The sequence below is a fragment of the Arachis stenosperma genome, chromosome 9 (genome assembly GCF_014773155.1).
Source record: "Arachis stenosperma cultivar V10309 chromosome 9, arast.V10309.gnm1.PFL2, whole genome shotgun sequence".
Classification (NCBI taxonomy): Eukaryota; Viridiplantae; Streptophyta; class Magnoliopsida; order Fabales; family Fabaceae; genus Arachis; species Arachis stenosperma.
In genome coordinates, this window is record NC_080385.1 from 129319207 (window position 1) to 129347161 (window position 27955).

At 38.0% G+C, this 27955-nt stretch overlaps 1 protein-coding gene and 1 non-coding gene across 2 annotated transcripts; both read left to right on the forward strand.

The window, feature by feature from the left end:
- Window positions 1-7019: 7019 nt before the first annotated feature.
- Window positions 7020-7127, forward strand: LOC130953569 (small nucleolar RNA R71). Its single transcript, XR_009075739.1, has one exon. It is a non-coding gene; the product is annotated as a small nucleolar RNA R71 (small nucleolar RNA).
- A 15434-nt stretch (window positions 7128-22561) lies between these two features.
- Window positions 22562-25768, forward strand: LOC130951695 (actin-depolymerizing factor). The gene is made up of 3 exons (XM_057880401.1): window positions 22562-22705; window positions 23731-23996; window positions 25259-25768. Exons 1-3 carry the CDS (start codon window positions 22685-22687, stop codon window positions 25407-25409), a joined length of 438 nt encoding a protein of 145 aa, XP_057736384.1. The 5' UTR covers window positions 22562-22684; the 3' UTR covers window positions 25410-25768.
- Window positions 25769-27955: the final 2187 nt, after the last annotated feature.

Genomic DNA, 27955 nt, shown 5'->3' on the forward strand with positions numbered 1-27955 from the left:
CCGCCTTGTGAATAGTATCCTGACTAGGGCGGTCATAGAAGTTATGGGTAGCCGCTACGATGTTGTCTTCTTGGAGGCTTGAACATTCATCCATGTAATGGGAGTAGCAAGAGCAAATACCACTATTCTTTGGGGGACCAATTGTTGACTTGTTTTTTGAGGAGGTGGTGGAGGTTGCTGTTGATGGAATGGAGGTTGTTGATTTATTTGGAGTAGCTTTAGAATGCTTGTCATCTCGCAAAAGGTTTTGGTAAGGGTGGCGGTCTCACCACTAGAAGAAACTTCATTAACGGTTCTAGGTGATTGCTTCTTTGTCTAGCATGCAAGGTGGACTCGGCCAAATCGGAGATCAATTGCCATGCCTCCTCCGCCATCCTATATTTTGTCAAAGAACCATTGCTTGAAGCATCTAGGAGGATCTGTCTTGTGGTTTCATTCCTTGAAAAATAGCTAATTAACACAAGAGTGTCAATCATGTGGTTGGGACATGAGTCAATAAGCTTTCAGAACCTCTCCCAATATTCATATAGAGTTTCCAATTCCCCTTGGACGATGCATGAAATTTCTTTTCGCAACTTATCGGTCACTGCTGCAGAAAAGAATTTGTCTAAGAATTCTCTTCTAAGCAAGTCCCAATCACCAACAATCTCACTTGGCAAAGAATAAAACCACTCCTTGGCTCTCCCTTCAAGAGAGAAAGGGAAAGCATACAACGAAACCGCAACTTCACTAGAGCCTTCCCGCCTAGTAGTAGAGCATACACCTTGGAAGTCCTTAGGTGTCTAATAGGGTCTGAACGGGGAAGTCCTTGATACTTGGGAAGAAGATGATTAAGGCAGTTTTAAGCTCAAAATTAGTGTTCAAGTCCGGATGACGAATATGAGTGGGTTGAAGAACAAAATCCGGAGCACTGGCTTCCTTGAGAGTGACTCGCCTTGGAGCGGCCATAGTGTCCGTACCTAAATCAATAGAAGAGTTATTAGTGGTGTCTATGGAAGAGTAAACAGTGCCTTCTTCGAATGACGATTCGGAATCAACTTCGGATATGGTAGGTGAATTAGGAAGAGCCTTTCACCACCTCCAAAGGCCAACCATTTCTAAGCTTGTCTAATGTGAAACAAAGTTCTTTCTATTTCAGGATCAAATCTAGCTAAGCTCGGATCGGGTAGAGAACGCGTCATTCAAGGAAAGAAACAAAGAGCTCATGACAATAAAATGAACCAATCAAAGAGTAATCCTAACTAACAGAAACAATCAAGCAAAATGCAAGTATGTACATCCACATATTTACATTAACCAACAACATGGCACTCACGTGCAACTCTCCGGTAACGGCGCCATTTTGATGAGTAATTTTATGCCGGTATAGAATTTATCAATAAGTGCAATTGTGAGTATAGTCTAACCTGACACACGATTCCTCATCAAACAAAGAAATTGTGTTACCATAATCCAGAATTTATAACCGAGAGTATGAATTTCGAATCGTTCTCCCTAAGTGCTCCAAGAGATACATTGTTGGTTAGAAGTTGTATGGTGTTTGGAGTTCATGCAATCAATGAACAAGCTAATAGTGTGAATGAGAATCAAGCAATATAAAAGCCTTGGCTAGGAGTGAGGATTGGACTTCCTATCATCATAATCTCTATCAATTGTGACCACAATTAGTTATTGCTTCACTTAGTTAACCTCTAGTATTAAGGAAAGTCAAGTGAAAGTAATCAATTTGAATTCACAAGTCCTAGACTAACCCTAGGGAAGTCTAGCTTTAGTGACATGCAAATCAATTAGCAATCTCCAATTGATAATCAACAAAGGATATTAATAATTCAAGTGTCTCTAATATCTCAACTCCCAAGCCAAGAAGAAAAAGTCTACTCCATAGCTAAAGTTGGTATTTGCTCAAACACTTGGAGAGCAAAAGTGAAAGGCATTGTAAAATTGAGAAGAAAACTTGTAATCAAAGGTATCCACTACAAGAGTTTAACAACAACAAACAATTGAAAACTAAGAACATGAATTACCTCAATGTATTAATGGAAATGGAAGTAACAACATCTAAAAGCTATTATATATTGCTGGAAAGCCCTGGATGTCTACTTTCCAACGCCGTTGAGAGCGCGCCAATTGGGCTTCTGTAGCTCCAGAAAATCCACTTCGAGTGCAGGGAGGTCAGAATCCAACAGCATCTGCAGTCCTTTTTAGTCTCTGGATCAGATTTTTGCTCAGAACCTTCAATTTCAGCCAGAAAATACCTGAAATCACAGAAAAACACACAAACTCATAGTAAAGTCCAGAAAAGTGAATTTTAACTAAAAACTAATAAAAATATAATAAAAACTAAACTAAAACTACTAAAAACATACTAAAAACAATGCCAAAAAGTATACAAATTATCCGCTCATCACAACACCAAACTTAAATTGTTGCTTGTCCTCAAGCAACTGAAAATCAAATAAGATAAAAAGAAGAGAATATGCAATGAATTCCAAAAACATCTGTGAAGATCAGTATTAATTAGATGAGCGGGGCTTTTAACTTTTTGCTTCTGAACAGTTTTGGCATCTCAATCTCTCCTTTAAAATCCAGAATGGTTGGCTTCTTTAGGAACTCAGAGTCCAGATAGTGTTAATGATTCTCCTAGTGAAGTATGATGATTCTTGAACATAGCTATTTATTGAGTCTTGGCTGTGGCCCAAAGCACTCTGTCTTCCAGTATTACCACCGGATACATACATGCCACAGACACATAATGGGTGAACCTTTTCAGATTGTGACTCAGCTTTGCTAAAGTCCCCAATTAGAGGTGTCCAGGGTTCTTAAGCACACTCTTATTTACCTTGGATCACAACTCTTATTCTTTCTTTTTCTTTCTCTTTTTTTTTTCGATTTTTTTTTTTCGAATTTTTTTTTTTTTTTTTCGATTTTTTTTTTTTTGAATAGCTTTTTCTTGCTTCAAGAATCATTTTATGATTTTTCAGATCCTCAATAACATGTCTCCTTTTTCATCATTCTTTCAAGAGCCAACATTCATGAACCACAAATTCAAGATACATATGCACTGTTTAAGCATACATTCAAAGAACAAAAATATTGCCACCACATCATCATAATTAAACTATTATAAAATTCAAAATTCATGCAATTCTTCCTTTTTCAATTAAGCACATTTTTATTCAAGAAAGGTGATGGATTCATAGGACATTCATAACTTTAAGGCATAGACACTAAGACACTAATGATCATAAGACACAAGCATGGATAGCATAAAGCATAGAATTCGAAAAACAGAGAGATAAAGAACAAGGAAATCAAGGAATGGGTCCACCTTAGTGATGGCGGCTCTTCCTTGCTTTTGAAGGTCCTATGGAGTGCTTGAGCTCCTCAATGTCTCTTCCTTGTCTTTGTTGTTCCTCCCTCATGATTCTTTGATCTTCTCTAATCTCATGAAGGATAATGGAGTGCTCTTTGATGCTCCACCCTTAGTTGTCCCATGTTGGAACTCAATTCTCCTAGGGAGGTGTTCAGTTGCTCCCAATAGTGGTGTGGAGGAAAGTGCATCCCTTGAGGTGTCTCAGGGATCTCATGATGAGAGGGCTCCCTTGTGTACTCCATCCTTTGTTTAGTGATGGGCTTGTCCTCATCAATGGGGGTGTCTCCCTCTATGTCAACTCCAACTGAATAACAGAGGTGACAAATGAGATGAGGAAAGGCTAACCTTGCCACAGTGGAGGTCTTGTCCGCCACTTTATAGAGTTCTTGAGCTATAACCTCATGAACCTCTATTTCTTCTCCAATCATGATACTATGGATCATGATGGCCCGGTCTATGGTCACTTCGGACCGGTTGCTAGTGGGAATGATTGAGCGTTGTATGAACTCTAACCATCCTCTAGCTACGGGCTTGAGGTCATGCCTTCTTAATTGAACCGGCTTTCCTCTTGAGTCTTGCCTCCATTGTGCGCCCTCTTCACATATGACTGTGAGGACTTGGTCCAATCTTTGATCAAAGTTGACCCTTCTAGTGTAAGGATGCTCATCTCCTTGCATCATGGGCAAGTTGAACGCCATCCTCACACTCTCCGGACTGAAATCCAAGTATTTCCCCCGAACCATAGTAAGATAATTCTTTGGATTCAGGTTCACACTTTGGTCATGGTTCTTGGTGATCCATGCATTGGCATAGAACTCTTGAACCATCAAGATTCCGACTTGTTGAATGGGGTTGGTAAGTACTTCCCAACCTCTTCTTCGGATCTCATGGCGGATCTCCGGATATTCACCTTTTTGAGTGAAAAAGGGACTTCGGGGATCACCTTCTTCAAGGCCACAACTTCATAGAAGTGGTCTTGATGCACCTTTGAGAGGAATCTATCCATCTCCCATGACTCGGAGGTGGAAGCCTTTGCCTTCCCTTTCCTCTTTTTAGAGGTTTCTCCGGCCTTTGGTGCCATAATGGTTATGGAAAAACGAAAAAGCAACGCTTTTACCACACCAAACTTAAAATGTTTGCTCGTCCTCGAGCAAAAGAAGAAAGAAGGGAGTAGAAGAAGAAGAAATGAGGAAGAGGGAGATGGAGGTGTATTCGGCCAAAGGGGGAAAAAGTGGTGTTTAGGTTGTGTGGAAATGAAGGGTGTAAAGAGGGGTTTATATAGGAGAGAGGGGGATGAAAGTTCGGTCATTTGAGGGTGGGTTTGGGAGGGAAAGTGGTTTGAATTTGAAGTGTGAGGTTGGTGGGGTTTTATGAGGATGGATGTGAGTGGTGAAGAGAAAGATGGGATTTGATAGGTGTTGAGGTGATTGGTGAATGGGGGAAGAAGAGAGAGAGTGATGGTAGGGTCCTGTGGGGTCCACAGATCCTGTAGTAGGGTCCTGTGGGGTCCACAGATCCTGTAGTGTCAAGGAAAAGGCATCCCTGCACCAATTGGCACCAAAATCCACGTTTTGGGCCAATTCTGGCGTTAAACGCCGGGCTGGTGCCCATTCCTGGCGTTTAACGCCAGGTTTTATACCTTTACTGGCGTTTAACGCCAGTTTGGTGCCCCTTTCTGGCGTTAAACGCCCAGAAAGGTGCCAGACTGGGCGTTAAACGCCCATCTGCTAGGCTGACTGGCGTTTGAACGCCAGCAGCATCTTCCTCCAGGGTGTGCTGTTTTTCTTCCTGTTTTTCATTCTGTTTTTGCTTTTTTCATTATTTTTATGACTTCTTATGATCATCAACCTACAAAAAAGATAAAATAACAAAAGAAAATAATTAATTATAAAACATTGGGTTACCTCCCAACAAGCGCTTCTTTACTGTCACTAGCTTGACAGAGGTCTCTCATGGAGCCTCAGAAATGCTCAGAACCTTGTTGAAACCTCCCAACACCAAACTTAGAGTTTGAATGTGGGGTTTCAACACCAAACTTAGAGTTTGATTGTGGCCTCCCAACACCAAACTTAGAGTTTGACTGTGGGGGCTCTGTTTGGCTCTGTTTTGAGAGAAGCTCTTCATGCTTCTTCTCCATGATGATAGAGGGATATCCTTGGGCCTTAAACACCATGGATTCTTCATTCACTTGAATGATCAACTCTCCTCCATCAACATCAATCACAGCCTTTGCTGTGGCTAGGAATGGTCTGCCAAGAATGATGGATTCATCCATGCACTTCCCAGTCTCTAGGATTATGAAATCAGTAGGGATGTAATGGTCTTCAACCTTAACCAGAACATCCTCTACAAGTCCATAGGCTTGTTTTCTTGAGTTGTCTGCCATCTCTAGTGAGATTTTTGCAGCTTGCACCTCAAAGATCCCTAATTTCTCCATTACAGAGAGGGGCATGAGGTTTACACTTGACCCTAAGTCACACAAGGCCTTCTTGAAGGTCATGGTGCCTATGGTACAAGGTATAGAAAACTTCCCAGGATCCTGCCTCTTTTGAGGCAGTTTCTGCCTAGATAAGTTATCCAGTTCTTTGGTGAGCAAGGGAGGTTCATCTTCCCAAGTCTCATTTCCAAATAACTTGTCATTTAGCTCCATGATTGCTCCAAGGTATTTAGCAACTTGCTCTTCAGTGACATACTCATCCTCTTCAGAGGAAGAATACTCATCAGAGCTCATGAAAGGCAGTAGTAAGTCCAAGGGAATCTCTATGGTCTCAGTTTGAGCCTCAGATTCCCAAGGTTCCTCATTGGGGAACTCACTGGAGGCCAGTGCACGCCCATTGAGGTCTTCCTTAGTGGCGTTCACTGCCTCTTCTTCCTCCCAGAATTCGGCCATATTGATGGCTTTGCACTCTCCTTTTGGATTTTCTTCAGTGTTACTTGGGAGAGTGCTTGGAGGAAGTTCAGTAATTTTCTTGCTCAGCTGACCCACTTGTCCTTCCAAGTTTCTAATGGAGGATCTTGTTTCATTCATGAAACTTTGAGTGGTCTTTATTAGATCAGAGACCATGGTTGCTAAGTCAGAATTATTCTGCTTAGAACTCTCTGTCTGTTGCTGAGAAGATGATGGAAAAGGCTTGCTATTGCTAAGCCTGTTTCTTCCACCATTATTATTGAAACCTTGTTGAGGTCTCTCTTGATTCTTCCATGAGAGGTTTGGGTGATTTCTCCATGAAGAATTATAGGTATTACCATAGGGTTCTCCTAGGTAATTCACCTCTTCCATGGAAGGGTTCTCAGGATCATAGGCTTCTTCCTCAGATGAAGCATCCTTAGTACTGTTTGGTGCATTTTGCATTCCAGACAGACTTTGAGAAATCAAATTGACTTGTTGAGTCAATATTTTGTTCTGAGCCAATATGGCATTCAGAGCATCAATCTCAAGAACTCCTTTCTTCTGACCAGTCCCATTGTTCACAGGATTCCTTTCAGAAGTGTACATGAATTGGTTATTTGCAACCATTTCAATCAGTTCTTGAGCTTCTGCAGGCGTCTTCTTCAAATGAAGAGATCCTCCTGCAGAGCTATCCAAAGACATCTTGGATAGTTCAGAGAGACCATCATAGAAAATACCTATGATGCTCCATTCAGAAAGCATGTCTGAAGGACATCTCCTGATTAATTGTTTGTATCTTTCCCAAGCTTCATAGAGGGATTCTCCATCCTTTTGTCTAAAGGTTTGGACTTCCACTCTAAGCTTACTCCATCTTTGTGGTGGAAAGAATTTTGCCAAGAAGGCATTGACTAGCTTTTCCCAAGAGTCCAGGCTTTCTTTAGGTTGAGAATCCAACCATATTCTAGCCCTGTCTCTTACAGCAAAAGGGAATAGCATCAGCCTATAGACCTCAGGGTTAACCCCATTAGTCTTGACTGTGTCACAGATTTGCAAGAACTCAGCTAAAAACTGATGAGGATCTTCCATTGGAAGTCCATGGAACTTGCAATTCTGTTGCATTAGAGAAACTAATTGAGGCTTTAGCTCAAAGTTGTTTGCTCCAATGGCAGGGATAGAGATGCTTCTCCCATAGAAATCAGGAGTAGGTGCAGTAAAGTCACCAAGCACCTTCCTTGCATTGTTGGCATTGTTGTTGTTTTCGGCTGCCATGTCTTCTCCCTTGAAGAATTCGGTCAAGCCCTCTAAAGAGAGTTGTGCTTTGGCTTCTCTTAGCTTTCTCTTCAAGGTCCTTTCAGGTTCAGGATCAGCTTCAACAAGAATGCCTTTGTCTCTGCTTCTGCTCATAAGAAATAGAAAAAGAAGAAGAGAATGTGGAATCCTCTATGTCACAGTATAGAGATTCCTTGAAATGTCAGAGGAAAAGAGAAATAGTAAGAAGAAGGAGAAGGAGAATTCGAATTTTAATAGATAAAATTCGAATTGTGCATTTAGAAGGAGTAGTACTCCATAAATAGAAGGATGTGGGAAGGAGGGAAGAGAATTTTCGAAAATTCAATTAAAAAAATTTGAAAACATTTTGAAAAATGTTAATTGATTTTCGAAAATCAAAGTGGAAAAGAGATAAAGTGATTTTTGAAAAAGATTTTGAAATTAGAAATTAAAAAGATTTGATTGAGAACTATTTTGAAAAAGATGTGGTTAAAAAGATTTAATTGAAAAGTTATGGGTTTAAAAAGATGTGATTGAGAAGATATGATTTGAAAACATTTTTAAAAGATATGATTTGAAAACAATTTGAAAAGATATGATTTTGAAAATTGATGACTTGCCTAACAAGAAAAGATATGATTGAAACATTTAAACCTCTCTCAACAGAAAAGGCAACAATCTTGTGATGTTCAATCAAATCATTAATTGTTGGTAAGTATCTTTTTAAAAGGAAAGAAATTGAATTTGAAAACATTTGATTGAAAAGATTTGATTTGAAAAAGATTTGATTTGAAAAACTAAGAAAAATTGATTTTGAAAACAAAATCTTCCCCCTGGCACCATCCTGGCGTTAAACGCCCAGAATGGTATACATTCTGGCGTTTAACGCCCAAAATGCACCCCTTTTGGGCGTTAAACGCCCAACCAGGTGCCCTGGCTGGCGTTTAAACGCCAGTCTGCCTTCTTCACTGGGCATTTTTGAATGCTCAGCTTTTTCTGTATAATTCCTCTGCAGTTGGTTCTGAATCTTCAATTCCTTGTATCATTGACTTGAAAAGACTCAAATTAAAAATATTTTTTGGATTTTTTCTATTAATCAAAATGCAACAAGAATCAAATAACAATGCATGCAAGACACCAAACTTAGCAGTTTGTGCACTACTGACACTAACAATATGAGAATGCATATGAGACACACAAATACTTCAAGTCAATAGAATTCAAAGATCAAAACAAGAAATATATGCATGAATTCGAAAATTATAACAAAAACATGCATTTGACACTAAACTTAAGATGAGACTCTAGACTCAAACAAGAAACATAAAATCTTTTTGGTCTTTTTATGGTTTTATAAAATTTTTTTTTGTGTTTTCGAAAATTAAGTGGAAAAAAGGCATCAAAATTCTTAATGAGAATTCCAGGAATCAGTGCAATGCTAGTCTAAGACTCCGGTCCAGGAATTAGACATGGCTTCACAGCCAGCCAAGCTTCCAAGGAAAGCTTCGGTCCAAAACACTAGACATGACCAAAGGTCAGCCAAATCTTAGCAAATCACTGCTCCAAGAGCAAGATTGATACGAAATCAACAAGCTCTTGTGGTGATAAATTGAAACCTCGGTCCAATCAGATTAGACATGGCTTCTCAGCCAGCCAGATTTCAACAAATCATCATGAAACTCTAGAATTCACCTTCAAGAATTTCGAAAAAAAATACCTAATCTAAGTAACAAGATGAACCGTCAGTTGTCCAGCCTAAACAATCCCGGGCAATAACACCAAGAACTTGATGTTGTTGCCGGATCTTGGCATCTGATGTTACCACAAGCTTGCTCAAAACATGAACAATCCCCGGCAACGGCGCCAAAAACTTGGTGCGCGAAATTGTGAACAATACTTTTTCACAACTCAAATAATCCCCGGTAATGGCTCCAAGAACTTGGTGCGCCTAATACCATGGCATTACACAACTTCGCACAACTAACCAGCAAGTGTACTGGGTCGTCCAAGTAATAAAACCTTACGTGAGTAAGGGTCGATCCCACGGAGATTGTTAGTATTGAAGCAAGCTATGGTCATCTTGTAAATCTTAGTCAGGCAGACTCAAATGTATATGATGATGATGAACGAAAATAACAGAAGAGGTAAAGATAGAGATACTTATGTATATCATTGGTGTATGAGCTTCAGACAAGTGTATGAAGATGCCTTCCCTTCCGTCTCTCTGCTTTCCTACAGTCTTCATCCAATCCTTCTTACTCCTTTCCATGGCAAACTTGTGTAGGGTCTCACTGTTGTCAGCAGCTACCTCCCATCCGCGCAGTGAAAGCTAATGCAGAGCACTCTGTCACAGTGCCGCCAATCACCGGTTTGGTTCCCTCCCCTACCGGAATAGAATCACTCTTTTGCGTCTGTCACTAACGCCCAGTAGGTTACAGGTTTGAAGCACGTCACAGTCATTCAGTCATTGAATCCTACTCAGAACACCACAGACAAGGTTAGACCTTCCGGATTCTCTTGAATGCCGCCATCAGTTCTTGCCTATACCACGAAGACTCTGATCTCATGGAATGGCTGGCTCGTTTGTCAGACGAGCACTCGGTTGTCAGGCGATCAACCATGCGTCATGCAATCAGAAATCCAAGAGATATTCACTAAAGCCTTGAATGCTTGTAGAACAAGAATGGTTGTCAGTCATCTTGTTCATAGGTTGAAGAACAAGTGATATCTTAGATAAAGAACAAGCGGAGTTGAATGGAAGAACAATAGTAATTGCATTAATACTCGAGGTACAGCAGAGCTCCACACCCTTAATCTATGGTGTGTAGAAACTCCACCGTTGAAAATACATAAGAACAAAGGTTAGGCATGGCCGAATGGCCAGCCTCCCAAAGGTCTAAGATAGCATAAAACAAAGATAGCTACTCAGATGTCGTCTCTCGACTCTCTGACTCAATAGTAAAAGGTCCTACTTATAGAAAACTATTACATAGATGAGTAAATGACATAAAAATCCACTTCCGGGCCCACTTGGTGTGTGCTTGGGCTGAGCAATCAAGGAAATTCGTGTAGAGACGTTTTCTGGAGTTAAACGCCAGCTCCCATGCCAGTTTGGGCGTTTAACTCCAATTTTTAATCCTGTTCCGGCGTTTAACGCTGGAATTTCTGAGGCCGGATTGCTTCGCGGGTTTGGGCCATCAAATCTTGGACAAAGTATGGACTATTATATATTGCTGGAAAGCCCTGGATGTCTACTTTCCAACGCCGTTGAGAGCGCGCCAATTGGGCTTCTGTAGCTCCAGAAAATCCACTTCGAGTGCAGGGAGGTCAGAATCCAACAGCATCTGCAGTCCTTTTTAGTCTCTGGATCAGATTTTTGCTCAGAACCTTCAATTTCAGCCAGAAAATACCTGAAATCACAGAAAAACACACAAACTCATAGTAAAGTCCAGAAAAGTGAATTTTAACTAAAAACTAATAAAAATATAATAAAAACTAAACTAAAACTACTAAAAACATACTAAAAACAATGCCAAAAAGTATACAAATTATCCGCTCATCAACAATTGAAGAGGCTTAAGAGCTCATTGATACAGTTGCTAGAAATTAACATCTGCACTCAAGCAGTGAGTCCTCCATGACAGAAGAGGCTAAGGCAGTATCCACTGAACTTAGTCCTTAAGAACAAGTTGTTGAACTCAATCAGCAATTGCTTCTTATAACAAAACAGTTAGCAGAATTTAAAGAGATGCTCCAATACACTAAAAATGCTAACAAGAATATGGAAGCACAATTGGATCAGACAAAACAGCAGCTATCTAAACAGATAACAGAAGAGTGCCAAGCTGTTCAATTAAGGAGTGGGAAGACATTGAATAATTCAGCTCAAGGCAGCAAAAAGCCAAGAAAGGAACAACTGACAAAGGATGACCAACCCACTGTCCAAAATCTCTCTGAGGATAGTAAGAGCCCAGAGAGGAATGATTCTGGCGTTCAAACGCCAGAAAAGGGTAAAAAGCCGACGTTAAATGCCCATTGGATAGCCAAATCTGGCGTCCAAACGCCAATAAGGGATCAGACACCTGCAAGTGCTGATAATAACCCCCTTAGGCAGACTTTTCCAACCACTTCTGCAGGAAGTAAACCTGCAGCAAATAAGGTTGAAGAATATAAAGTCAAGATGCCTTACCCTCAGAAACTCCGCCAAGCGGAACAGGATAAACAATTTGCCCACTTTGCAGACTATCTCAGGACTCTTGAAATAAAGATTTCATTTGCAGAGGCACTTGAGCAAATACCCTCTTATGCTAAGTTCATGAAAGAGATCTTAAGTCATAAGAAGGATTGGAGAGAAACTGAAAAAGTTTTCCTCACTGAAGAATGCAGTGCAGTCATTCTGAAAAGCTTACCAGAGAAGCTTTATGATACCAGAGTTGTGAAAAGTGTGATCACAATTTCGTGCACCAGTTACCTCAACTTTCTTAATCATTTCCACCATTTTGGGATCAAGTTCTACACGCTTCTTAGTCTTTCTTGCCAATATAGGAAATAGAATTGGTGGAGCAACTTCCTCCAAGACTTGCTCATCTCTAGAGACTTCACTTCTTGGTTGAGGTACTTCATCTTCAACTACCTCATGTGCTTCATCCTCCTCTTCAATTCCTTCTATCTCAACCACATCCTCATCTTAAGTAACTATCATTAGGCTAGGTGCCTTTGGACTCCTCTCTTTCAATTGAGTTCCAGACCTCAAGGTTATGGCATTGATGCCACCCTTGGGGTTGGGTAGAGGTTGAGAAAGTATGGCACTAGAACTTGAAGCTTGAGGGGTGGAAGTAGAAGGTGGTTCCATTCGAGCAATAAGGGCTTGGAGGGTAGAAGTAAGACCGGTAAGACTTGAGGCAAGTGTAGTTTGAATTTCTTTTTGCCCTTGGAGTATGGACCGGAGTGTCTCATCTTAATTGGAGAAAGGGGATGGATAGGTGATTTGGGGTGCTTGAGATTGGTTGGGTTGAGGTGGTTGCCTATGATGAGGCGGTTGGTAGGTTTGGTAGTTTCTTCCTTGGTTTGGTTGTTGATGTGGAGGGTTTTGTGAGTATCGGTTTTGTGAATTGTTGGTGTTCTATCTTTGGTTTCCTCCATTGTCCCTACCTCCTTGTTGATAATTGTCCCGCCAACCTTGGTTGGAGTGATCTCTCCAACCTTGATTATAGTTGTTACTCCCTTGATTGTAATTGCCTCCTTGTTGGGGGTACCCTTGGTTGAAATTGCCGCCTTGTGAATAGTATCCTTGACTAGGGCGGTCATAGAAGTTATGGGTAGCCGCTACGATGTTGTCTTCTTGGAGGCTTGAACATTCATCCATGTAATGGGAGTAGCAAGAGCAAATACCACATATTCTTTGGGGGACCAATTGTTGACTTTGTTTTTGAGGAGGTGGTGGAGGTTGCTGTTGATGGAATGGAGGTTGTTGTTGATTTATTTGGAGTAGCTTTAGAATGCTTGTCATCTCGCAAAAGGTTTTGGTAAGGGTGGCGGTCTCACCACTAGAAGAAACTTCATTAACGGTTCTAGGGTGATTGCTTCTTTGTCTAGCATGCAAGGTGGACTCGGCCAAATCGGAGATCAATTGCCATGCCTCCTCCGCCATCCTATATTTTGTCAAAGAACCATTGCTTGAAGCATCTAGGAGGATCTTGTCTTGTGGTTTCATTCCTTGACAAAAATAGCTAATTAACACAAGAGTGTCAATCATGTGGTTGGGACATGAGTCAATAAGCTTTCAGAACCTCTCCCAATATTCATATAGAGTTTCCAATTCCCCTTGGACGATGCATGAAATTTCTTTTCGCAACTTATCGGTCACTGCTGCAGAAAAGAATTTGTCTAAGAATTCTCTTCTAAGCAAGTCCCAATCACCAACAATCTCACTTGGCAAAGAATAAAACCACTCCTTGGCTCTCCCTTCAAGAGAGAAAGGGAAAGCATACAACGAAACCGCAACTTCACTAGAGCCTTCCCGCCTAGTAGTAGAGCATACACCTTGGAAGTCCTTAAGGTGTCTAATAGGGTCTTGAACGGGGAAGTCCTTGATACTTGGGAAGAAGATTGATTAAGGCAGTTTTAAGCTCAAAATTAGTGTTCAAGTCCGGATGACGAATATGAGTGGGTTGAAGAACAAAATCCGGAGCACTGGCTTCCTTGAGAGTGACTCGCCTTGGAGCGGCCATAGTGTCCGTACCTAAATCAATAGAAGAGTTATTAGTGGTGTCTATGGAAGAGTAAACAGTGCCTTCTTCGAATGACGATTCGGAATCAACTTCGGATATGGTAGGTGAATTAGGAAGAGCCTTTTCACCACCTCCAAAGGCCAACCATTTCTAAGCTTGTCTAATGTGAAACAAAGTTCTTTCTATTTCAGGATCAAATCTAGCTAAGCTCGGATCGGGTAGAGAACGCGTCATTCAAGGAAAGAAACAAAGAGCTCATGACAATAAAATGAACCAATCAAAGAGTAATCCTAACTAACAGAAACAATCAAGCAAAATGCAAGTATGTACATATCCACATATTTACATTAACCAACAACATGGCACTCACGTGCAACTCTCCGGTAACGGCGCCATTTTGATGAGTAATTTTATGCCGGTATAGAATTTATCAATAAGTGCAATTGTGAGTATAGTCTAACCTGACACACGATTCCTCATCAAACAAAGAAATTGTGTTACCATAATCCAGAATTTATAACCGAGAGTATGAATTTCGAATCGTTCTCCCTAGGAGTGCTCCAAGAGATACATTGTTGGTTAGAAGTTGTATTGGTGTTTGGAGTTTCATGCAATCAATGAACAAGCTAATAGTGTGAATGAGAATCAAGCAATATAAAAGCCTTGGCTAGGAGTGAGGATTGGACTTCCTATCATCATAATCTCTATCAATTGTGACCACAATTAGTTATTGCTTCACTTAGTTAACCTCTAGTATTAAGGAAAGTCAAGTGAAAGTAATCAATTTGAATTCACAAGTCCTAGACTAACCCTAGGGAAGTCTAGCTTTAGTGACATGCAAATCAATTAGCAATCTCCAATTGATAATCAACAAAGGATATTAATAATTCAAGTGTCTCTAATATCTCAACTCCCAAGCCAAGAAGAAAAAGTCTACTCCATAGCTAAAGTTGGTATTTGCTCAAACACTTGGAGAGCAAAAGTGAAAGGCATTGTAAAATTGAGAAGAAAACTTGTAATCAAAGGTATCCACTACAAGAGTTTAACAACAACAAACAATTGAAAACTAAGAACATGAATTACCTCAATGTATTAATGGAAATGGAAGTAACAACATCTAAAAGCTAAGATCCACAAGTAACTTGAACAACAAGAACTAAATTGAGAGTAGGAGAATCTAGATCTACAACTTGAAGCAATGTAGAATTGAATTGACAACAGATCTCACCAATTGGATCAAAGAGGATTCCAAATTTGACAAGCAAAACCCTAGAGAGAAGCAAATTATGTGTGGTCTGCGATGGGGTCAAAACTGTATTTGATTAATGCTCTATTGTTCTGCGCCTAAATAGTCTATACAAAATGCCACAAATCATAATCTAGCCTACCTTCACATTGTGTCCGTTGAGATCAGAATCAACAAGACGACACCACTCCGAAATAGCGCCACACATATATCTTAGGTTTCAAAACTGGAAAAATAGGGCCAAAATATACCTCCCATCAAAAGCCAGTGTGAAGAACTACATACCGAATCACATTTACCTCCGCCATCACCATGGTCAAACGCATCAAAAGAATCAGTCATGGCGTTTCCTAGGTCCCCGACACTCTAATTTTAAGATTCATCTCTACTAGTTATAAATTATAATAGAAATTACCAATATAGTCCTACACTGTTCATGGATCACTTACCTTAGATTATTTTAAACCCAAGCTCAATATTCACTAACTACAAACGAATTCAAGCCAAGTGTCAAGCACATACTAGTTTTTGACTATATAGCCATCATAGACATTACATTCATAGCCATAGCAGAACATTCCTATTTAGGACAAAGCATTCTACAATCTAAGACCCAACTCCAAATCAAAGACCACATGAATTTTTATTTATTATTATATTAATTTTAATAATTATTTTTAATTTTTACTTTTATAATAAAAACATTGTAAAACTATTAGTTAAAAGTATCATAGAATCAAATATTCTATTTAAAAAAGTCTTTTGCTACATATTTAATATATTGAATATCAGAATTTTAGAAATAGTTCAACATTCAATTGAAATAATCGAACTATAATAAATAATATATAATTCAATCAATAAATATACAAAACATAAATATACATAATTATTGATTTTTATAAAAAATATAAATGATTTTAACAATTTTTTTTATATAAAAAAAATAGCATTCAAAATTTGAACTTCTTATTTTTTTTTATTTTTCACCTAGTATTTGAAATTTCGCCCTGATTAATCCAGATCCAACCTCGGGTCGGGCATTTGGTTATTGTGGGTGAGTCTTCCAATGGAGATAGCTGCATCTACTAGATTTTGAACTTTGAGACTTGTTTAAACGAATCTGAGCCACTTACCATTTTGACCAATCTTTGTTGGTATATTTGAAAAAAAAATTATTATATTACTTTTGGAACAAACCCACTAAGGAGTCAACAAAAAATAGCCAACTTCACCTAATTAAAAAATAATTATTGGGTCACAACCAAATGAACCTAATTAAATCTGCATTGATTAGCACTAGGATACCAACTACCGAGTATCAACAACTAAAGTAAAGTAATAATAGAAGGTGAAAATATGATAAATTATTAATAATTTTATCTCGCATCAATATGTTGAAACTCATTTGTTGCCATTGTAGATTAAGGCATCGATACCTTCTAGAACAAGTAATCATAGGTAATAATGTCCCTAAAAAGAATATATTATACAAAAAAATACATTATAGAAAAGCAAAACCAAGTCAACGGAGCAGAAGAAAGCAGTGATTCATACTCAGTGATGCAAGACAGGGTAGTTATGGCACGATGGCTCAAAGGCAGGGTAGGGAAGACACGACAACATGAGGCAGGGAGCGCATACAATAGAGACATGATTATTAAAGCGACATATCATTGGGAGGGTGAACAAGGAGAGAAAGGTGAGGGAAAATAAGAGAAAGAATTTCGATCTATTGTGTGTGGTGGAGAAAAATTAAAGAGTGGCGTATGGTAGAAGTAGATTATAGTTGGAAAATTGGGTAAGGTTACATTGGGAGGGGTAGTTTGAAAATTTTGAATAGTTTTCTAGAGTTTGGATATTTTTATCAACTGAAACCCATCTTTCATGAGTACAACTTGAGTTCAGTTTTTTTTATGAATAGATTTGTTTGCATCTAAATCTTTTCATGATAAGAAATGATTATTTATTCATCTACTATTCTTTTGAAATTATATTTTTATCCTTTTTCACTTCTTTTTCCTTTGTCTCAACAATATAATTTCATCCATTACCACCAACCACCCACCACTGCCGATCATTCACTCATCGCCGCCGGTCGATCACCCTAAATCTTAAATCCTAAATCTTATATTTTAAATCTTAAATTCTAAATTATAAACTTTAAATTATAAATTAGAGTAAACCATCATTTCTACCTATGAAAGTTTTGAACATTGACAAATCTATCCACGAAAAAACAAATTAAAGTTATACCCATGAAGATAAGCTCCATACAAGAAAACTATTTAAACCCTAAAAACTACTTAAAATGCCAAAATACTCTTTTTCTAACCCTAATTACCCTCACCCGTTATCTCCCTCTTTGTCCTCACTGCAAATACTACAAGCAGCACAATTAATTCTATAAAATTATCAAAGACTAATTTAATCAAAGACCTCAATGTTAAAAAAATTATTTTGATTTCATAATGTTCATCATCGAGCATGTAAAGAGTATGACAACCTTCTAATATTGATTGAGAGGATCAAAAGAGACAATAATAGTGATAGTAAAGAGAGATGGTAGTGGCAGGATTGCAAGAAACTGATATAGCGGCAAAGAGAATGGTTGTAGTTGACGAGGGAGTGACAATAGTGGCTAAGGGTGATGCAAACAAGGCTATGACTGACTCCAGCGACAAAGAATTTGTAGTAGAGGATAGTAGGAAGGAGGAGGAGGATAGAGCCAGAGTTGGAGAGGAAGGGATTATAATGGCGGAGGGAATAGCGAATGACAATAAAAGAGGGGTTGGGGTGGGAGCCCTCATCAATGCCAGCTCCTTCTTATCCACCTCCCATCCCACGATGGCAAATTTATCAGTGGCACCAACTGCACCACCATCGGACCTGCCCAATGCATCTCAATAGGCTCTAAAATCTCCCTTTTAATCTCAAACTACTGCTTCTTCTTGTAATTAGGAGTTAAGTATCTTAAACACTTCAAAGCTTTTAGGAGTTTTTAGAGGCACCTCTTCTCCTTCGTTGAGGCTATTCCGAACAAAATCAGTTTCAAGGGTGAGAATTTTTTCCAATAGCATCTTGATGAGTTTGGAAAACTCCAAATTAATTTTTGTGATGAACAAACATTATTAAAAATATTTAATTGCAAAATTATTAATTCAATCTTCATAAATTATATGCTAACTAATAATTTTGTAATGCAGGTTATTAATTGGGCCGAAAATAAAAACATGCAGCAAAACCAGTTTGATTATTCAGCATTAATACAAATGGTTTTTATTAAAGCTGATTTGGTTTGGGCCAGTCTTATACTTGCAAGCCCAAAAATATATTGTTGGTGTATAACCAACTTGTTTGATCCGAATCCAATATGCATCAGGAAAGCAAATACTTTTATTTGGGCCAAGAATAATCCTTATTGCTACCAAGCCCAATGTTGATGAATGTTTCCATGCCTTATTCGAATCCATGAAGCAAATGAAATGCCTAAATGCTTCCAACGGATTCCACTTCATTATTTTGAAGGATTTCAAATTTAATTAATGCATTGGAAACATAAGAAAGAGAGAGAAGATTGATTTGATGGCTATTATGACACTACACGCTACTCAACAAAGGGAAGTGGAAAACTTGAATTAACTTTTACATTCTCTCTCTTTGTTCATTAATTATTGTTTAAACCCATTGAATATTTTCTCTCTTCTCTCTCATCTCTTTCCTTCTTCTTTCGGTCATTACACAGGAAGCCATGGAAGCTACTTGGAGCTACCAAAAGGAAAGAAAAGTAAAGCTAAAGACCATCGAGTTGATGGCACGAAAAAGAAAAAGAAAAGTATGCTGTGGCTGAGATTATCACCAAACATGGTAAGATTTGGTGAGGTAATCTCGGATCCTCCATACCCAAAAAGAAAGATGAAGATTCGGCCAGTTGGGAAGATCCTTGGAGGCATGGCTTGTCTTTGATTCTGCTCAACCACCACAAGGAGTAGCTAGAGTGGCGAAGTGATGGTTGAAGGCAGAGATTGAAGCAGATGAAGTCATCATCATCATGAAGCATCAAGGGCCAGAAATCCATCTTGGAGAGGAAGCCAAGGATAGAGCACTCGGATTGATGAAGAGTGATGACCAAGGAAGGACTAGAGGTATTTGCATGTTGGTTTTTGCATGGTTACCTCTTCTCTCTGTGTGGCCGAACCGGTTTTGAAGGAAAAGAAGCTGAGCTCGGGTTTGTGTTTCAACTGTGAAGGCTTCACTTCTCTATAAAAGAGGTGAACAGTCATGGTTTGATTCAAGGAGTAAGATTTGAGAGTGCAAGGCACAGAGTTCTCAGAGCTACCTAAGCTAGCAGTTCTCTTCTCCTTCAATGTTTTCTGTTTAATATTTTTCTGTTTAATTTTGTCATGTCTTGAGTCTCATGGAAAAAGGCAAACAGTGAGGTTTGTAGAAAAAGCCATAGAGCGGAAAAAGGCAGAGAGTGCAAAATTAAAAGAAAAAGCCATAGATGTCTTAAAGGTCCTTTGTACATCTGTGTTGTGTTTCATGATTCTGTGGGAATCCCCTTGTAAGTTGGGTTAGCACTTTACAAGTTGTAATCTTGATGATTATAGTGAAATTCCATCATTGTTGTGATGGAGACTGGATGTAGGTTGCACTGCACTTAGCAGCTGAACCAGGATATATCTGGGTGTTATCTTCTTTATCTCTCTCCTACTTCACCTCTGTTTTTATTGTTCAAGATGCAACATCAAAAATGTCTCATGCCAAGTGACGAGACAAAATGAAAATGTCTCGTGACTAGGGACGAGATAAAACAGAAAAGTCTCATCTAAAGTCCAGCAAGTGTCAGCAAGCAGAAAGGGGCTAAGATTCAACCCCCCCTTCTCTTAGCCACTGAAACCATCACATCTAACCACAGTTGATTCAGTTTTGTCAACGAGTATTGTCTTCAGTTTTTTGGTCCTTGAGGATGATTTTTTCAAAGAATTTTAAGGATGCATTTGATTTGCATTTTCATTTTCTATTTTTATTTTTAGTGTTTTCTGTTTTCTGAGTTTTGTGAAAAAAAGTAAAAACAGGAGATAAAAACAGAAATGAAGGATTACCATGTGTTCATAACACGCAGCGGAAAAAAATAAAGTAATCCTTAAAGATCTATTTTGTGCTTAAACTTTATTCCAATAATATATAGATCAGATCTAAATACCTTTAGACGCTTTAGTAAAACTTTATTCTTCGATTGTACGAAGACTCTATGCGTATCCACACCGAGACCAACCTTTACTGGCAACTCCTTGACCAATGGACATCTGATCTAAATTGAGAAACCTCTTGCAACTCTTTGCACGCCATAAAATTCTTCTCCAAGAATCAAGCTCAGATACGTTTATGTGTGTAGAGGTAACGGAATAAAACTCTTGTTATTTTCGTCTGTAATTCCTTTACTCTTGGCATACATATATAGTATGAGATTTGTTACTGATTTTAAATTTGATTCTCAATTCAAATTTAAATCATATCTTGAAATTCCAAATCTGAATCCTTCAAATTTTATGAATCATATCATAACAATTTAAAACATAATCGATTTGGATCTCATCCAAATTTATAATTCAAATTCAGAAATAGAATAACTAATTATTCTCAAATCTCATTTAATATTCTCAATCATCATACTATTATTATATTCTTGGTGCTAGCAAAGAATATAATAATATTCCATTTGAATTAATATAATTATTTATTTGATCAAATCAAAATAATAATTAAATAATTCTACAGCAAAGATTAGAACACTCGTTAGTGTGTGACCCCATAGGTTCAATACTAAGCGGGTAGTAAATTAGTCATACTAAATTTACTAATCAAGGTTGGTGTCTAGCAACACTCCTTAACGACCTGATAGTATGAAGTAATATATTTTTACTAAGAACCTTTAGAAAAACAAAGTATAATTCCTTCCATCTTTCCAGCTCTTGATTAACCCTTAGAGTATGGTTTAATTATCAAACTCTAACTTGTTACCATTATTATAATGAACTGTGAATGACCTAAGAAACTCATTTCTTCATTCATTCAATCCCCTTGTCCAAGGTTTTATTCATCTCAGTCATTATAATCATAGAGCTCAAACTCTTTACTGAGAGTTGATGAATTCCTTATTGACTAATAATTAATTCTACAAGTATTTAAATCATACCCAATATCCATTCAACTAGCACCCTAGGGTATTAGGTGTCCGGAATCAAAGTATAATAAATACATTGTTAATTACTACGATAGTCGCAGGTCAAAGGAAACTCTATTACCATGTTCATCTTGAGAATATCCTATTGACAAATATGCGGTAATTATAACCATTAGAAATTCTCAGAGTGAGTCAGTTCAATGGTCATATCTCTATATGCACCATCTATATATATAATTTAATAAATGAGATCTATTAATCTTCATCCAATGAAGACCATTATATATATATTGATCTTTTCGGATTATTAATGTCCTTTTTAATAATCCTATAACCAAGAACAATTTAGATTAAATTATAAAAGATTTATCTCTCAATATTATGATTACTATCACAATGATAAATTTCTAAATTTAATCAAGGACCTTATTATATTAACATTTTAATATAATAACAACAACAAATTATTTGACACATGATTGATTGGATTGTGGTCATACTTCTTATTCCCAACAAAAAAAAACATGATTTTATTATTTTTACTATTTTTAATTTTTTCTTCAAAAAATCTAGAAAACAAAAAGTATTGAAAATAAAAACAGAAAATGAAAACACAAACCAAATACGACCTAAGATTTTGTCGACGAAGAAAAGGGGATGATGGTGGTGGTGGTAAAGAAAAGGAAGTGATGGTGGTAGTGATTGTGGTGATGGTGGCAATGATGGTTATGCTGGATGTGGACGAGAGTTGGAAATGAAAAATTTTAGCGGTGGTAAAAAATTAGGAATTAGGGTGAGTTAGGTTATATTAAGAAAGATAATTTGAAATTTTTGGGTAGTTTTTTAGGATTTAGATAGTTTTGTTGTATGAAATTTATTTTTATGTGTACAATTTTAGTTTTATTATTTCATAAGTAGATTTGTTAACATTTAGAACTTTTGTGGGAGAAATAATTGTTTACTCTATAAATTAATTTAAATTAATTTTATTTTATTTCTTTTCAGATTTTCTTTTACTTAAATTTTAGATATTTTTAGTTTCAAATATTTCTTACTAGTATTCTTTTGTTTCTAGTTGTTGGCTAATTTTAAAATTAATAGGCAAAAATGAGGTTTACATCCTAAACTTTTTCATTCTCAAAATATTCTTTTAAAACAATGTTTTAGCTGAATTTTTATTTTAATTAAAACATGAGTCATGAGTCAGGAGTGGCCAAAAGACTAACCGATAAAACGACACCGCACGCTGTTTCTTTCATTGATCGCATTCTTCTTGTTTGTTTTCTTACTTTGCTTTGGTTTTACAATTACTTTACTTTACTTTTTAGATTTTTCTTTTCCTTTTAATAATAAAAAAAAAATTTCCCCGTTCGGTGGCTGCATTTTTTCCTGTGTTGCTCGCTCGCTCTCTCTCTCTCTCTCTCTCTCTCTCTCTCTCTCTCAACCCATCTTACTTTGTTCTTCCTTTCTCGTTCTTGACTGCGCAACCATGGCTTTCAGGATGGGAGGGGTAAGCTTCCTCCTTCATGCGTCTCTTATTTTTTCTTTATTCCTCTTTACCCTTTTATGTATTTATTTATTTATTTTTCACTTCGTTTGACTGTGCTGCTATCAGCTCGATTTCATCCAATGTTGTCCCGTTTCCTTCTTTAAAAAAAAAAAAAAAAAGAAAAAAATTTAACCTATAGATTATCTATGTCAGATGTTGGTTGTTTCATGGCTAATTGAGAATTTTGAGATTCTTGCTACTTCAATTTTTTTTATTATTCTTTCTGCTTTAGTGGTTGGTTCCTAATTTTCTGTGGTGACGGTTTTTTCCTTGTTTAACAATGTGTTTTTACTTTGTTACTCTCACTGACATAGAATCTAATTCAATCGATTTTGATCTGAGCATAAACTCATTAAGATTTTACAGATGATGGTTCTCATCTATATATTTTTTTTAATTTTTTTAATAATGTAAGTAGTTTGTGTTTTGCATTGGACCTGGAATATGAAAAGAATTTTACTTGTATTTTGGTCCCCTTTTATCAAGGTGCGTAGAGTCTTAAAGATCACTTTAGGAATGTCTTTCTTCCTGCTAAGTCCATTGTATGGGATGTTTATCTGAATCAGTTAATCAATGGCACATGATTGCCATTTCTTATATGATGTTTTTCAAATGTAGTGCGTGTGCATCTTGTGCTTGTGCTATCTTACTAAGAAAAATGTTTTATATATTGATAAGAAAAAGGGCATTTAGGAAGTTTTTGTATCTTGTTTGGATAAACTTCTGCAGATTGAAAAATCAGATAATAATCAGTTTTCTCTCTTTCCAAGTAGCATTTTATCTAAGAGCATCTTTTGTACATTAGTTTGTAAGAATATACAGCCTTTATTCTATTAGGTAAAGCAGTAAGTTCTATAGGTGAAGTTTAATTGTGAGGGCTCATTTTGATGAATGAAATTTCTTTTTTACTATCTTTTATTTTGTGATTTTATATACTTTTAAATTTAAAATGGATTAGAAGTAACAGTAATGTGGCTTAAACGTAGGGGAATGCCTCATCCGGCATGGGCGTTGCTGAACATAGTGTAAGCACATTTCTGGAACTGCAGAGGAAGAAAGTGCACCGTTATGTGATTTTTAAAATTGACGAGAATAAGAAAGAGGTTGTGGTTGAAAAGACTGGAGGCCCTGCTGAGAGCTATGACGATTTCACCGCATCCTTGCCTGAGAACGATTGTCGATATGCTGTATACGACTTCGATTTTGTGACAGCTGAGAACTGTCAAAAGAGCAAAATCTTTTTCATTGCATGGTTAGTTACTTATCTCATGGCATAATTGCAGAAGCTGCATATTAGTTCTATAGATGTAGCTGCACTCATATCTAAAAATTATGGAAGTCTCCTTTTAAAGTTTGAAACAACTCAGAGAGGGCATCATAGTCACTTTGATAACATGAACATGTCTCAAACTCTCAATGGGTAAAGTGGAAAACAAATGGTAAAATGTGCATTGAAGCATTGGTTAGAGGACTTTGCTGGTTTATCTTTTAATGTTGGAGGACTTTGTATTCTGGTATGGGATGTGAGCTGTATTTGGTAGATGATATTTTTTTTTTTGTTTAAATGTAGCCGACCCCACCTAGTGGGACAAGGCTTTGTTGTTGTTGTTGTTGTTGTTGTAAATGTGCAAGTTTTATTTTATTTTATAGGATAGAAGAATAATTTTGCCAGGGTCTATATCAAGGTATGTTTTTAGAGGTAGAAGAGGTAAGCAGTAATGAAATCATTTAGAGACCTTCAAGCATACTTGAACGTCAATGACTACATCTTATTGAACTGGGACGCAATATTAATGATAGAAGTATTTTCTGAAAAATCACTTTATAGTATGGATATAATTAGCAAGAGTTTAGGTTTGTGTCTAGATTTATTTGCAAGTGCTAGAACTATCCATGCACATTCTGGCCTTCAACATATGTATCCTTGCAATAAAGTTGACTTAATATTCACTTATTGGCCACCTTGCTCCGATTGGCATGTCAGTCTTGAATATGCACATGTTAAAAAAATTGAAGAGTAGGTTTAGTCACCAGTTTGTTCCTGTCAGCCATGAGACCCTTATTCTGACTAGTAGGTTGTTTATTCTATATTTACTCTTCTCAAGATGTCTGATCTCTGGTCTCTGATGAAATTCATGTGTGATAGTTTTCTTTTATCTTTTGCAGTTTCGCTTCACGTTGAGTATTGTGTAGGCTGTTTACATGTCAACTATTTAAACCATCATCTCAATAATTTTGTCAATTTTCTTGTGACATTTTATTGGGTATTTTTTTTCATTATTTTGTAAATTGGTTGTGTTCGCAAGATTCCCAGTATTAAAGAAACACCAGTTCAATGTTGAAATCCGATTCTCTCCCATTTTGTACTTGCTTATCATTGTTATTGCTCCAAAATATTTGCCTTTTATTTACTGCACTTGCATTAAAGTGGAAGAAGTGTGACTGTTGTATAATTTGGCACAGTTGTTTTGCCTTTGCGTTGCTTTTGAGTTTTGTCGGCTGTTTATTTTACAGGTCCCCTTCCGTAGCTCGTATTCGCCCTAAAATGCTTTATGCAACATCGAAGGACAGGTTCAGGAGGGAGCTGAAGGGCGTCCATTACGAGATACAAGCAACGGACCCAACAGAGATGGATCTTGAAATCCTTAGAGAGCGCGCGAACTGAGCATCTACCCAAGCCTAGAGCTTGTCTTGTGTCTAGGTGATGTAATTTAGGGTATCTGAAGCCTTAAGGGAATGATATTGACTAATTCCCTGAAGTCACTATGGTCTTTGTTTGTTTTGACACAATTACTTATCAAGTAAATAATAACCGACACCTGTGAAGGCTGATTAGGGTTTCCTTTCTTAGAAACCCCCATTGCAGGGGGGAACTAGAGCTCTTCCTTACTACTTCCATGATGCTTCTCAGGTGCAGAGTTATACATACCGTTATGGATATTGAAAATTTGACTTGTACTCTATCAAAGACTAAAATTCTGCCTATGGAGCCATTTGTTGAATCTAACCTTTTACCTGTCTATTCATCATGATGGTGTTGCTTTGCTTCTAGTTCCATCTTGGAACATTTCATCTTTTTGTAAAGAGTAAATGTCTTTTTTGGTCCTTGACTATTTTTCTGAAGGACAAAGCGGCCCTTCCAATTTGAAAATCCCTAACCGGTTTTTAGCTATTCAAGTAACTCATTTAAGCGATTTCTGTTATTGGTCTAGCAGTTCTAGACACATCAGCAGGTCACCGTTTACGAGGGTTGCTTAGATCAATTACTTAAATGGTGTGGGACTGATTAGAGATTTTTGAATTGTAGAGTGCCAAGGGTTGCTTAGATCAATTGCTTAAATGGTGTGGGACTCATTAAAGATTTTTGAGTTGTAGAGTGCCGCTTTGTCTTTCGGACAAATGGCCTGGCACTAGAAATTGTATTTACTTGTATTTTAAACTATGAAGGATAAAATTATCATTTTCGAATCCTAAATATGATATTCTTTGAGCTGTATTTTATTTCAAGTCCCCTTATCTTCCAGATCAAATACGTCATGGTTTTAAATATGGATGCATGGTCAACTATTATTATTTTCCAATTGCCTATGGCTCCACCAGAATCCATTATTGCACCTTGAACCCATATGAACCTTAAATTTATTTGTCTCTTCCTCTCTGAAGTTTCATGGCATGCATCACTGAGATAATATTATCAATTTATCATCAATTGGAAGCATGGGTCCAAGGTAGTAATAACTAAAGTCATTGTTCTATGATGTGAGTAAAGAAGAATTTTGTTCATACCCTGGCCCAATGTTAAGGGCCCAGGTCCAACCAAAAGGCCTGATCCAATAGATTAAGCCTAGCAAAGCACCGACCTCCACTTAAGAAGTCGGTGTCAACCACGACTTAGTATGAAGAAGTCGGTTATGAGATTAGCTGGCAGATAAACACTCATTCAAATGAGTAACCGCCCCTAAAATCTCTCTAACCACTTCATAAAGCCATATCTTAACCTCCCTAAGATAATGGGACGGTTAATATCCTAAAGATACGGCACTACTCCAACGGTGGTTATTGGCTCACCACTATAAGTACACTGACACGCCTCAGGTATCTCTAAGCCCAATACTCTCTAGACCTGCTCACACTCTTGCTAACTTAGGCTTCGGAGTGTCTTTGCAGGTACCACCCCCCATTCACCCACGCGCGCAAGTCGGACGGAACCTCCCGAGTTGCTGATCCATCCGGAGTTCTCCTCCTTCATACACTTGGGCCACTCAACGCCATCCATCTTATCTATCTCCGGTTACCCACCGTAACATTGGCGCCGTTGCCGGGGACCCGAGAGATCATCCATTAATGGCGGACAGATCCCACGAAGAAGGCCATGCAGAAACAGATTCTGAACAAGAGAATCTAGACATGAGTAATGACAATGAAGACCTGGCCCAACACCAGGAAGATAACAACCAGCACAGAGAGGGTACCTCCGGAGTAAAGAATCCGAAGGTAAATTCCTCAGATGGACGCGAATCAGAAAAAGGCGGACCATCCCACGTAGCTGAATTAATGGGATTAGTCCACAGCCGCCTAGAACAATTGGAGCAAGAGCGGGAGAAGCAGAAGGAAACTGAAAGGTACCTCAAAGAGGAGATGGAGCGGCGAAAAGAGTTAGAAAGAAAACTCTTACAGCTAGAATCCTCCCTCAAGGGTCATAACTCCCGCGATGATCAAGAAGATCAATTCCCGGGTGGAGAGGATCCTTTCAGCGAGGACATAATGAGGGCAAAAGTTCCGAGAAACTTCAAAAGCCCTGATATGAACCTCTACGATGGGACCACAGATCCAAAGCATCATCTAAGCAACTTCAAAAGTCGGATGTATCTAGCTGATGCCTCCGACGCTACTCGATGCAAAGCTTTTCCGACCACTTTGTCAAAAGCGGCGATGAAGTGGTTCGATAGCCTCCCCCCGAGATCAATCACTAGCTTTGAAGACCTCTCAAGGAAGTTTTTGATGAGGTTCTCAATTCAGAAAGATAAAGTAAAACATGCACCGAGCCTCTTGGGAATAAAACAGGAGGTCGGAGAGTCTTTACGAGCCTATATGAAAAGGTTCAATAAGGCATGTTTGGAGATCCAAGACCTGCCCACAGAGGCAGTCATAATGGGGCTAGTCAATGGGCTCAGAGAAGGTCCCTTCTCACAGTCCATATCTAAAAGACAC

Excerpts from the sequence above, each read along its gene's own strand:
- LOC130951695 (XM_057880401.1), top strand. The coding sequence starts at position 22,685 with ATGGCTTTCAGGATGGGAGGG. Across the intron at positions 22,706-23,730 it reads TGGCTTTCAGGATGGGAGGG|GGGAATGCCTCATCCGGCAT; the intron begins GTAAGCTTCCTC and ends GCTTAAACGTAG. Across the intron at positions 23,997-25,258 it reads AAAATCTTTTTCATTGCATG|GTCCCCTTCCGTAGCTCGTA; the intron begins GTTAGTTACTTA and ends TTTATTTTACAG.